At 41.3% G+C, this 12,847-nt stretch overlaps 1 protein-coding gene across 3 annotated transcripts in view; it reads right to left on the bottom strand.

Annotated features, from left to right (window-relative positions):
• Window positions 1-12,847, bottom strand: part of LOC306846281 (uncharacterized protein) — a 59,154-nt gene that overhangs the window by 24,693 nt on the left and 21,614 nt on the right. For all 3 annotated transcript variants that reach the window (XM_079379539.1, XM_079379538.1, XM_079379540.1), the window contains exons 9-13: window positions 12,568-12,738; window positions 11,475-11,648; window positions 11,122-11,295; window positions 10,772-10,942; window positions 9,669-9,839 (exon numbers count right to left, since the gene is read on the bottom strand). In XM_079379539.1, coding sequence (XP_079235665.1) covers window positions 9,669-9,839; window positions 10,772-10,942; window positions 11,122-11,295; window positions 11,475-11,648; window positions 12,568-12,738 — 861 coding nt within the window. The remainder of the gene's footprint in view (window positions 1-9,668; window positions 9,840-10,771; window positions 10,943-11,121; window positions 11,296-11,474; window positions 11,649-12,567; window positions 12,739-12,847) is intronic.

Below are 12,847 nucleotides of genomic sequence, written 5' to 3' on the forward strand. Positions count from 1 at the left end.
CAAAAACACCAAGTATTGGCCGGCGACAGCCTATGACGTCACTCTCGGTGCGCCACAGTATAAAAGGGCGCCGGGAGAAAGCATCATCCTCTTCTTCGTCTTCAATGACTGCTTTGTTTGAAGCGTGTATTCACGAGGTAAGAACGGTTTTTCTAAATATAATATGGCGAGCACTAGCAAGGCGTTTAAGAAGTGTGTGCATCCGTGTCCGCGTTATCTGACACCCGATGATTCACACAATCTTTGCGTCTTTTGTTTGGGTGAAGAGCACACACGCGGTGTTCTCGAGGGAGCAGTATGCGTGCACTGTGAGCGGTTTCCCATGAAAACGCTCCGCTCTCGTTTGTCTCTCTTTTTGAGGAAAGAGGGACATCCATCTGCTTCCCGGGGTTCAGGACCCTCTGCTGCTGAGGCACGGAGGAAAATGAGCTCATGGGGCTCGCAGGTGAGTCTCGCTGGTGAGTTAGAGAAGGGGCTTTCCTTCTCACGCTCATCACCCGCGAACGAGGGCGAGCTGCTGGAGGATGATGACGCGATTTCACTGGCGCCATCTGATTCAACAGCTAGTGCTCTGCTGGGCCCTGCCCAGGAAGAGCAGGAGATGTCTGAGGGTGAAGAAGTCGAGACTGAGCCCTCTCAATCCTCCTGCCCTGCGTATGAGGAGCTGTTGGAAGTTATGGAACGCGCCTCGGCAAGGCTTGACTTGCCGTGGAAGCGGGCCAGAGTGATGGCGCCGCGGGGTCGTCTCGATGAGCGTTATCTCTCTGGCCATAACCCCCCAGCTCAAGTGAACCTTCCTTTCCTTCCTGACCTTCATACGGAGGTTGAGAAGGAATGGAAAAAGCCGTTTTCCTCTCGTATTTTTAGATTTCAGCATGCCAGTTATGCTAATATTGAGGGGATGCGTGAGAACGGCTATGAGCGGATGCCTCCCATAGAAGAGACGCTAGCTAGCTATCTCTCTGAGGGCAAGGCATCCTCTCTTCAGGTTCCCTCCTTGCCATCTAAGCCCCTTCAGATGTCATCTCGCTTGAATGGTAAGGCATATGCAGCAGCAGGTCAGGCTGTCGCCTCGTTGCACACGATGGCTGTGCTTCAGGCTTATCAGGCTGATCTGCTGAAAGACCTGGATAAAGGTCAGGGTCTTTCCCCTGACGAGGTGGCTGAGTTGCGCCGCACCACTGATTTGGCTCTGCGAGCCACCAAACAGGCCGCCTCTGCTATGGGCAGGTCCATGGGGGCCATGGTGGTAACGGAGAGACAGCTGTGGTTGAACCTGGCAGACGTTGGGAAGAAAGAGAGGGGCTTTCTTCTCGATGCTCCGGTTTCGCCTTCCGAACTTTTTGGTACCTCCGTCGAGGCGGTGGTTGAAAAGTTTAGGGAGGCGAAGGTGCGCTCAGCGGCTTTTAAAACCTTCATCCCAAGAAGGTCCAGGTCTGAACCCAAACAACGCGAGGGTCCTGGCCCATCTGGATCTGGGGATCAAAGATGGGTACAGAAGGCTAGTGTCGCGACTCGCGCCCCTCCCCCGCCTGCGGGTAGGGCTTCAGGGAAGCGCAGGTCGACGGGACGTAGGCAGAACCTGAGGGACGTGGTCTGGAAGAGGCGTTCACAACGCTCTCGCCCGGGCCAGGATGAAAGATGAGACTTTCCTTCCTTCAGGGGGCTTTTACATCTCCCTCTCTAATTCCCTTGCAACCTCCGTTCACTCCACCTAACTGAGGCTAGGTGAGCACCTCCTACGCTCACTTTTTCCATCTACCGGATCTATGATGACTTGGTTAGGTTCTATGCTTTAGAACCTGCCTTACTGATGATCTGGACCTAGGCCCTTTCTGCGCCTCTTGGTCTGATCTTATGCGCGGGATCCTTGGATGGGTGAGTACGATCCAATTTTCAGATTCGCTGGATGTGTGTTCAAACTACTTTAAGAATGGTATCAGGTTGGCGTTATTACTATGCTTTGGTAACTAGTAGCAGTTTCCCTGACCCCTCGTTGCCTTCTGTTCAGCTACCTTACCCTGATACTATTTCCAGCAGCCTGTTCGGGTTGTTAGGTATCCCTAAAACTGTTTGTAGGTCGAGCTAGCTTTGCTCCCCTCGCCTAGAATGTGGAGGGTTATTTATGAGCATGCCGCTCCCTCCTGAGTGTTTGAAACCCTTTTGCTGTAAGTAGAGTTTCCGCTCCCAGAGCTTTGTTACTTAACAACCTGATCCTGGTTGCTGCTGTACTCCTCCAAGCTCTACCCTGTTGGTCGAGCTGGCACTGCTCCCCTCACTTAGAGGGTTGCCTATGAGCATGCCGCTCCCTGCTGAGCGTCAGAGTTTCCTCTCATATGAGAGTCGAGTCTCCGCCCTCAGAGCTCCGTTATTCAGAAACCTCAGCCCGTCAGGCCTTTCTCTAGGCCTCCTTGTCAGGTTGCTCTCATAGTTGGTCGAGCTAGCATTTCTCTCCTCACGTTAGAGGGTTATTTATGAGCATGTTGCTCCCTTTCTGAGCTCTCTTTGTTGGGTGAGCTGGCATCGCTCCCCTTATTTAGAGGGTCTCTTATGAGCGTGTCGCTCCCTTCTGAGTGTCTGAGTTCCCTCTCATGTTGAGAGTTGAGTTCTCCGCTCTCCAGAGCTCTTTCTTGGTAGAGTTAGCATTGTTCACCTCATTAGAGGGTCATCTATGAACATGCTGCTCCCTCCAGAGAGCATCTGACAATACGGTTTCTAAAACCCGTATTTGGGAAGTGCGCACACTAGTCTCTGTGCACTGTTCTAAGAACCACACTGTGGTAAGATCGCACACCAAGTGTTTTGCGGTCTTTTCTAAAATCCCGTATGGTATGGGTTACGCGCTGAGACTTCGTCCCATTCTTGAGTTGGTAGGCCTCGGTTTTACCTTATGCCCCACTCTACTTATGTATGTGCTGAGTATCCTCTCATACTGAGAGTTGAGTTCTCCGCTATCTAGAGCTCTGCCTTGGTTGAACTAGCATGGCTTTCCCTCATTATAGAGGGTCACCTATGAGCATGTTGCTCTTCTTGTGGGTCGAGCTGGCATTTCTCTCCTCTCTATAGAGGATTACTTATGAGCATGCCGCTCCCTTACGAGCGTCTGAGTCCCCTCTTACGTTGAGGGTTGAGTTTTTCGCTCTTCAGAGCTATGCCTTGGTAGAGCTAGCATCGCTCCTCTCTTTTTGGGGGTCACTTATGAGCATGCTGCTCCCTCTAGAGCATTTGGAATAGAGAATTTTCAAATCCATGATTATGGTAAGTGCGCACGCTAGTCGTTGTGCACTTTCTGAAATCCACGCTGTGGTAAGATCGCACACCGAGTGTCTTGTGGTCTTTTCTAAAAATCCTGTAGGGTATGGGTTACGCACTGAGGTTTCGTCCCATTCTTTGAGTTGGCTAGGCCCCGGTCTCCTTGGGCCCCACTCTACTTATATATGCGCTGAGTATCCTCTCTGTCTTGGTAGAGCTAGCATTGCTCCCCTCATTTAGAGGGTCGCCTGTGAGCATGCTGCTCCCTCAGGAGCTCTCTTTGCTGGTCGAGATAGCGTTGCTCCCCTCTCTTAGAGGGTCACTTTGACTATGAGCATGCTGCTCCCTCCAGAGAGCATCTGATAGAGAGTAACGTTATTAAAGCTAGAGCATTTGGAGAATAGAAATTTCAAATCCATGATTATGGTAAGTGCGCACGCAAGTCTCTGGGCACTTTCTGAAATCCACGCTGTGGTAAGATCGCACACCGAGTGTCTTGTGGTCTTTTCTAAAAATCCTGTATGGTATGGGTTACGCGCTGAGGCTTCGTCCCATTCTTTGAGTTGGTTAGGCCCCGGTCTCCTTGGGCCCCACTCTACTCATGTATGTGCTAGTATCCTCTCATGAACTGAGAGTTAAGTTCTCCGCTCTCTGGAGCTCTGTCTTGGTAGAGCTGGCATTGCTCCCCTCGTTAGAGGGTTGCCTATGAGCATGCCGCTCCCTGCTGAGCATCTGAGTTTTCCCCTCTTATGAGAGTCGAGTCTCCGCTCTCAGAGCTCCGTCATTCAGAAACTTTAGCACGTCAGGCCTTTCTTTAGGCCTCCTTGTCATCTGACAATACGGTTTCTAAAATCCATATTTGGTAAGTGTGCACGCTAGTCTCTGTGCACTTTTCTAAAAACCACGCTGTGGTAAGATCGCACACCGAGTGTCTTGTGGTCTTTTCTAAAAATCCTGTATGGTATGGGTTACGCGCTGAGGCTTCGTCCCATTCTTTGAGTTGGTTAGGCCCCGGTCTCCTTGGGCCCCACTCTACTAATTTATGTGCTAGTATCCTCTCATAACTGAGAGTTAAGTTCTCCGCTCTCTGGAGCTCTGTCTTGGTAGAGCTGGCATTGCTCCCCTCGCTTTAGAGGGTTATCTATGAGCATGCTGCTCCCTCACGAGCTCTCCTTGTTGGTCGAGCCAGCACTGCTCCCCTCGCTTTAGAGGGTTATCTATGAGCTTGCTGCTCCCTCCAGAGCATATGAAAAGAACGATGTTTATAAATCCATGTTATGGTAAGTGCGCACGCTAGTCTTTGTGCACTTTCTGAAAGCCACGCTGTGGTAAGATCGCACACCGAGTGTCTTGTGGTCTTTTCTAAAAACCTGTATGGTATGGGTTACGCGCTGAGGCTTCGTCCCATTCTTTGAGTCGGCTAGGCCCCGGTCTCCTTGGGACCCGCTCTACCTATGTATCCCCAGTGATACCATTTGCACGGGGGCTATTATTAAGGATCTGTTGATACAGTTCCTTCAGCGAGCTCTTGTAGGAGCAAGCAGTAGCCCCTGGGTGACAGGCCAGGCTTAGTTACTATCCTAAGCGCTTGGTCGTATCCCCTTAAAGGAATCCTTCTTTTTGATTCCAAGCCTTGAGTTTTACCCTAGGTCCACGAGGTCCGCCTCTATCAGGTAAGTCCGGGGTATGAAATTCAGGCCGTTGGCCGAAGGGGATAATGTCACTGACAGCCGTCAATTCATCCCAGGGACAACTCCTTTATCATTAATAAGAGTTGATGCTTAGTGCTCGCCTTTGGAATGGCATGCACTTCCCTCAGCATGGCGGCGTTGGTATATCGTTCCCCATAGCGACCTCTAGAGGACGCAGTTCGAAGTTCCCTTGATAGGGAACGTCTCAGGTTACGTATGTAACCATGGTTCCCTGAGAGGGAACGAGACACTGCGTCCTCTAGACGTTAGGCCATGCTTCGGATGCAGCTTCAGACGAAGAAGTGGATGATGCTTTCTCCCGGCGCCCTTTTATACTGTGGCGCACCGAGAGTGACGTCATAGGCTGTCGCCGGCCAATACTTGGTGTTTTTGTATATATGCTTCAGACACGGGTCACGTAGATGGAGTTCCCCATAGCGACCTCTAGAGGACGCAGTGTCTCGTTCCCTCTCAGGGAACCATGGTTACATACGTAACCTGAGACGGTTTCCATGGGCCATCTAGATTTAAATTAAAAAATACATGATATTGTCGAACCTGACGTTTTAGTTTTAGAAAATTTTCTTCATGTTTTTTAAAGAATTCACTTCTGCTCACCAAGCCTGCATTTATTTGATCCGAAATACAGCAAAAGCAGAAATATTGTGAAATATTTTTACTATTTTTAAAATTGTTCCAGTACAGACCTTGATGAAAATTCAGATTTGGACCTTTGATTGTAGACTTTGAGAACCCCTGATTTAGAGGGTGGGACTATTCCTCCATATTGCGTGCTGCAGTTTCTCCCATTCGTAAGTATAGGAGTGAACCGTCTTAGTATTTCTTTAGTCATTGTTATAAATAAAAAACTTACTAAAAAAGATTAAATATTTTTATTTACCTGCATGCCATGTGATCATTAATCAACATCAAAGAAACCGTGAACATGCAAATGTGATACTTAATTATTGAAATATTTATTTTAAAATCTCAGAGGTACTTAAAGCATTTGGTGAATAAGGTTTAGATTAAAAAAAGTTATGTAATGCCTGCATTGCATGTATATAAGAAATAACGTAAATATGTGCATTTTAATTAGTTATAATGAATAATATATGGTTAAAAAAACCTACAGAGTAATAATTAAAATAAAAATGAATGTGTTCATCAGTAGTTGATGCAATGTTGAAACCCTTCTTAAACCGGAAATGATTTTTTGTAAATCCAGTGGTCAAATTCTTACGCCTCCTGACTAATGACTGATCTTTGTGCGAATGTCCACAAAACTGGACTATATATACATATATCAAATGTATATAATCGGTAGGCTATTTTAGAAAGGAAAATTTTAAAAATGAAAAACAGAAATTAGGGAGAATCAATGAATTATGAATAATGTTTTGCTATTGTGTGAATAATATGTAATATATAATCCATAAAAAAGTAACTGTAGTCTGATTACGAGTATTTTAAAATGTAACGATGTAACTAATTACAAGTAGTTAATTTTTGGAATCGGATTACGTAATCCAGATTACATGTAATCAGTTACTATATATATATATATATATATATATATATATATATATATATATATATATATATATATATATATATATATATATATATATATACATACATACACAGGAACAGTAAGGCCAATTCCTTTATTTTTTCTGCAGACTGAAAACATTTGAGTTTGACATCAAAAGATGAATATGAGATTAAAACTTCATTTTTTATTTACAGGTATTTTCATCTGGATCTAATACACAATTTAGAAGATAGCACCTTTTGTTTGAACCCACCCATTTTTCATGTTACCAAAAGTATTGGAACAGATAGAATTAACATAGATTAAAGTGAAAAAGACTTAATATTTAGTCGCAAATCCTTTGCTTTCAATAACTGCATCAAGCCTGTGACCCATTGATATCACCAAACTTTTGCATTCTTCTTTTGTGATGCTTTTCCAGGCTTTCACCGCAGCCTCCTTCAGTTTTTGGGGGTTACTCCCTTCAGTCTCTTCTTTAGCAGGTAAAATGCATACTCTACAGGGTTTAAGTGTGGAGATTGACTTGGCCAGTCTAAAACCTTCCAGTTCTTGCCCCTGATGAACTCCTTTGTTGTTTTGGCACTATGTTTTGGGTCATTATCTTGCTGCATGATGAAGGATCTCCCAATCAGTTTGGTTGCATCTTTCTGTAAATTGTCAGACAAAATATTTCTGTAGACTTCTGAGTTAATTTTGCTGCTGCCATCATGTGTTACATCATTAATGAAGATTAATGAGCCTGTCCCAGAAGAAGCGATGAAAGCCCAAGCCATTACATTACTTGTGTAATGTGTACTATAATGTACACCTGTGTACACTGTGTTTCAGATGAGCTTGTATGTTTGGGATGAGCAGATCCTTTCTTTCTCCCAAATTTAGCCTTTCAATCACCTTGGTCCATAAAATCAGTTCATAAAACCTTGTCCCAGAATTTTAGAGGCTCGTTTTCCTATTCTTCTTGCTAATGAGTGGTTTGCATCTTCTGGTGTAGCCTCTGTACTTTTGTTCATGAAGTCTTCTGCGAACAGTAGATTGTGATACCTTCACTCCTGCCCTCTGGAGGTTGTTGCTGATGTCACTAACAGTTGTTTTAGGGTCTTTCTTTACAGCTGTCACAATTTTTCAGATGTTTTCCTTGATCTACCAGTTTGAGGTGTGTTACTTAGTACACCAGTAGTTTCTTTCTTCCTCAGGAGATTCCAAATGGTTGTACTTGCTATTGCCAGTGTTTGTGCAATGGTTTGATTGATTTTTCATCTTCTCTCAGCTTCACAATTGCTTGTTTTTCACCCATAGACACCTCTCTGGTTTTCATGTTGATTACACATCTAACTAACTATAAATGCAGCCTGCACGGATCTGAAACTGAGCGCAGACAGTGCTATTTATTGTTTGAATAATCAATTAATAGGACACCCCAGGGCAACAAAACACACCTGACAGTCACATGTTCCAATACTTTTGGTAACATGAAAAATGGGTGGGTTCAAACAAAAGATGCTATCTTCTAAGTTGTGTATCAGATCCAGATGAAAATACCTGTAAATAAAAGCTGAAATGTTAATCTCTCATCTCATATTCATCTTTTTATGTCAAACCCAAATGTTTACAGTCTACAGCAAAAAAAAAGGAATCGGCCTTACTGTTCCAATACTTTTGGAGGGCACTGTGTGTATATATTATATATATATACAGAGCTGGGTAGTTAACTAATTACATGTAATCTGGATTTCGTAATCATATTTCAAAAATTAAGAAATTAAGTACTAGTAATTAGATTAAATTTCATTTTAAAATACTCGTAATCAGACTACAGTTACTTTTTTATGAATTAAATGATTACTTATTATTTGCACAATAGCAATAAATTATTCATAGCTTTTTGATTCTTCCTAATTCCGCTTATTCATCCTTTAAATTTTCCTTTTGAAAATAGCCTACTGTTTATATACATTCAAAGTCGTCCAGTTTTGTCGACATTCACAGAGATTAGTCATTAGTCAGATGGCTACACAGCATTCGACCACTGATTTACAAAAATCATTTCCGGTTTAAGAAATGTTTCAACATTACATCAACTTCTGATGAACATTTTTAATTAAATATTTTAATAATATCCCATTTGCATGTTCATTGGTTCTCTGACATTGGTTATAGTCACATGATATGCAAGTAAACAAACAAAAAACAAATTTGTAAGTTTTTTATTTTGATTTATTTTAACATTATTTTGTTTAAATTTAACATTTTTCATGATTTAATTACTTATTAGCTTTTCACTCATAGCTCCCCATGCAGTTCCTTCACAAACACCAGTTTGGGAAACCTTGACGTAATATAATGTTTAATACACTTCATGTTGTTAATAACAACAAGTGGAATATATTTTCTAACCTTTTGTATTTTTATGTCAATATGGTACAAGATTATCCTATTCAAATCATTGTGATAAACGAGTTAGGTCAAAAGTAACCAAAAATATTCTGATTTTATTACCTAAAATGTGTAATGTAATGGATTACGTTTCTAACTACAATTTTTGTCATGTAATTTGTAATCAGTAACGGATTACAATCTGTAAGTAATCTACGTAGCTCTGCATATTATATACATATATATTGGTGGGATGCAGAAGTCTATGTTATGATATGAAGGAATTTACTCAGGAACTGCTCTGAACGATTCACTGAATGACATTTACTCAAATTAAGTTGACAATGAATTAACTGGCTTAAGATTTCTGTTAACAGTGTGATTTTTTGAAGATTCTGATGATTTCATACGTTGCTAGCATGATTTAATACGTTGATAGCATGCTTCTAGAATGATATAGCCCTTTGCTACATTTTAATGTGTATCTAGCATAACATCACCAGCGTGTTTTTGCATGATTTAACATGTTACTAGACAGCCAACAGTGGTTAATAATATTTTAAAGACAGGGCTTAGAGAGGAATCATTAAATTATATAAAATAAAACAGTGCAGAATATAAACATTTCAATTTTTTGCCTAAAACTTTTCTATCCAACTGCAGAGAGCAGGTAAATTTGTCGTAGGCTAATGAAGGGAAAAAGAGAACAGGTTCCCAAAATGCTTTCCTCTTAAACTAGCTTGACAGGGCATCTGTAATTATTAAAATCACAAAATGAATCAGTGTGAAACACTAACCTCAGTATGTTGAGTTGATTTGGACTCTTCAGTCCAGCAGCGAGCAGCTTCCCTCCTGAATCCTGCAGATGATTGTTACTCAGGTCCAGCTCTCTCAGGTGTGAAAGGTTTGAACTCAGAGCTGATGTCAGAGCAGCACAACCTTCCTCTTTCACCAAACAGCCAGATAATCTACAACAACAGAAATAATGTTAGTGTGCTTCATTTTAGAGAACAGTGTGGGGTGTGTGTGCGTGTGTGCACCTACTTAACCTTATTTTGGGGACAAATAGGTACCCAGAAGTGAGTTAAAACTGAAATAAAAGCAAGCTAAAAAAGATAAAAAAATTAAAAAGAAATACCCAAGGAAAAAAAAGTAGAGTAATTCATACAAAAAAAAAAAAAAAAAAATTATATATATATATATATATATATATATATATATATATATATATATATATATGTATATATGTATACATGTATATATATATATATAGGTGGGATGCTGAAGTCTATGTTACGATATGAAGACATTTACTCAGGAACTGCTATGAACGATTCACGTAAATTCACATTTACTCAAATTAATATGCTAATAAATTAATTGGCTTGAGATTTTTGTTAACAAGGTCATTTTCTGTAAAACATTTTTTATTTGGGAATGAAGATGACGCATGTTCTAATCTACAACATAAACGACTTAACAATTGGAAATTGGAAAAAAACTCTGCTTGTATTTCTTTGTATTTCTGGGAACCTTGTGCCACCATTTTGAGTGACCCAACAAATTTTTTTTGCATATTTTTGGAAAGTTTCTGTGTGCGTTTAAAACTATCCGAACACGAGTAGGATTAATAAAATGAAACTAGATGAGTACATTTTGATGACAAACTTTGATGTGACAAGGCCTTGTCTGAAGACTGTCGACTCGGAAGTAAAGACCCACTGCTGTGATTGGCTAATAGTTGTGTATGTTTGACAGTCTGCGTCCTTCACAGGTGCACGCTGCTGTGATTTAGGTTAAAAATGCAGAACAGTTTCCCAAAATGCTTTCCTCTTAAACTTGCTTGACAGGGTGTCTGTAATTATTAAAATCACAAAATGAATCAGTGTGAAACACTAACCTCAGTATGTTGAGTTGATTTGGACTCTTCAGTCCAGCAGCGAGCAGCTTCCCTCCTGAATCCTGCAGATGATTGTTACTCAGGTCCAGCTCTCTCAGGTGTGAAAGGTTTGAACTCAGAGCTGATGTCAGAGCAGCACAACCTTCCTCTTTCACCAAACAGCCAGATAATCTACAACAACAGTAATAATGTTAGTGTGCTTCATTTTAGAGAACAGTGTGGGGTGTGTGTGCGTGTGTGCACCTACTTAACCTTATTTTGGGGACAAATAGGTACCCAGAAGTGAGTTAAAACTGAAATAAAAGCAAGCTAAAAAAAGCTCACAAAATTAATCAGTGTGAAACACAAACCTCAGTATGTTGAGTTGACAGTTTGGACTCTTCAGTCCAGCAGCGAGCAGCTTCCCTCCTGAATCCTGCAGATGATTGTTACTCAGGTCCAGCTCTCTCAGGTGTGAAAGGTTTGAACTCAGAGCTGATGTCAGAGCAGCACAACCTTCCTCTTTCACCAAACAGCCAGATAATCTACAACAACAGAAATAATGTTAGTGTGCTTCATTTTAGAGAACAGTGTGGGGTGTGTGTGCGTGTTTGCACCTACTTAACCTTATTTTGGGGACAAATAGGTACCCAGAAGTGAGTTAAAACTGAAATAAAAGCAAGCTAAAAAAAGCTCACAAAATTAATCAGTGTGAAACACAAACCTCAGTATGTTGAGTTGACAGTTTGGACTCTTCAGTCCAGCAGCGAGCAGCTTCCCTCCTGAATCCTGCAGATGATTGTTACTCAGGTCCAGCTCTCTCAGGTGTGAAAGGTTTGAACTCAGAGCTGATGTCAGAGCAGCACAACCTTCCTCTTTCACCAAACAGCCAGATAATCTACAAAAACAGTAATAATGTTAGTGTGCTTCATTTTAGAGAACAGTGTGGGGTGTGTGTGCGTGTGTGCACCTACTTAACCTTATTTTGGGGACAAATAGGTACCCAGAAGTGAGTTAAAACTGAAATAAAAGCAAGCTAAAAAAGATAAAAAAAATTAAAAAGAAATACCCAAGGAAAAAAAAGTAGAGTAATTCATAAAAAAAAAAAAAAAAAAAAAAATTATATATATATATATATATATATATATATATATATGTATATATGTATATATGTATATATATATATATAGGTGGGATGCTGAAGTCTATGTTACGATATGAAGACATTTACTCAGGAACTGCTATGAACGATTCATGTAAATTCACATTTACTCAAATTAATATGCTAATAAATTAATTGGCTTGAGATTTTTGTTAACAAGGTCATTTTCTGTAAAACATTTTTTATTTGGGAATGAAGATGACGCATGTTCTAATCTACAACATAAACGACTTAACAATTGGAAATTGGAAAAAAACTCTGCTTGTATTTCTTTGTATTTCTGGGAACCTTGTGCCACCATTTTGAGTGACCCAACAAAATTTTTTTGCATATTTTTGGAAAGTTTCTGTGTGCGTTTAAAACTATCCAAACACGTGTAGGATTAATAAAATGAAACTAGATGAGTACATTTTGATGACAAACTTTGATGTGACAAGGCCTTGTCTGAAGACTGTCGACTCGGAAGTAAAGACCCACTGCTGTGATTGGCTAATAGTTGTGTATGTTTGACAGTCTGCGTCCTTCACAGGTGCACGCTGCTGTGATTTAGGTTAAAAATGCAGAACAGTTTCCCAAAATGCTTTCCTCTTAAACTAGCTTGACAGGGCATCTGTAATTATTAAAATCACAAAATGAATCAGTGTGAAACACTAACCTCAGTATGTTGAGTTGATTTGGACTCTTCAGTCCAGCAGCGAGCAGCTTCCCTCCTGAATCCTGCAGATGATTGTTACTCAGGTCCAGCTCTCTCAGGTGTGAAAGGTTTGAACTCAGAGCTGATGTCAGAGCAGCACAACCTTCCTCTTTCACCAAACAGCCAGATAATCTACAACAACAGAAATAATGTTAGTGTGCTTCATTTTAGAGAACAGTGTGGGGTGTGTGTGCGTGTGTGCACCTACTTAACCTTATTTTGGGGACAAATAGGTACCCAG

The sequence above is a fragment of the Barbus barbus genome (assembly GCF_936440315.1).
Source record: "Barbus barbus genome assembly, chromosome: 3".
Taxonomy (NCBI): domain Eukaryota; kingdom Metazoa; phylum Chordata; class Actinopteri; order Cypriniformes; family Cyprinidae; genus Barbus; species Barbus barbus.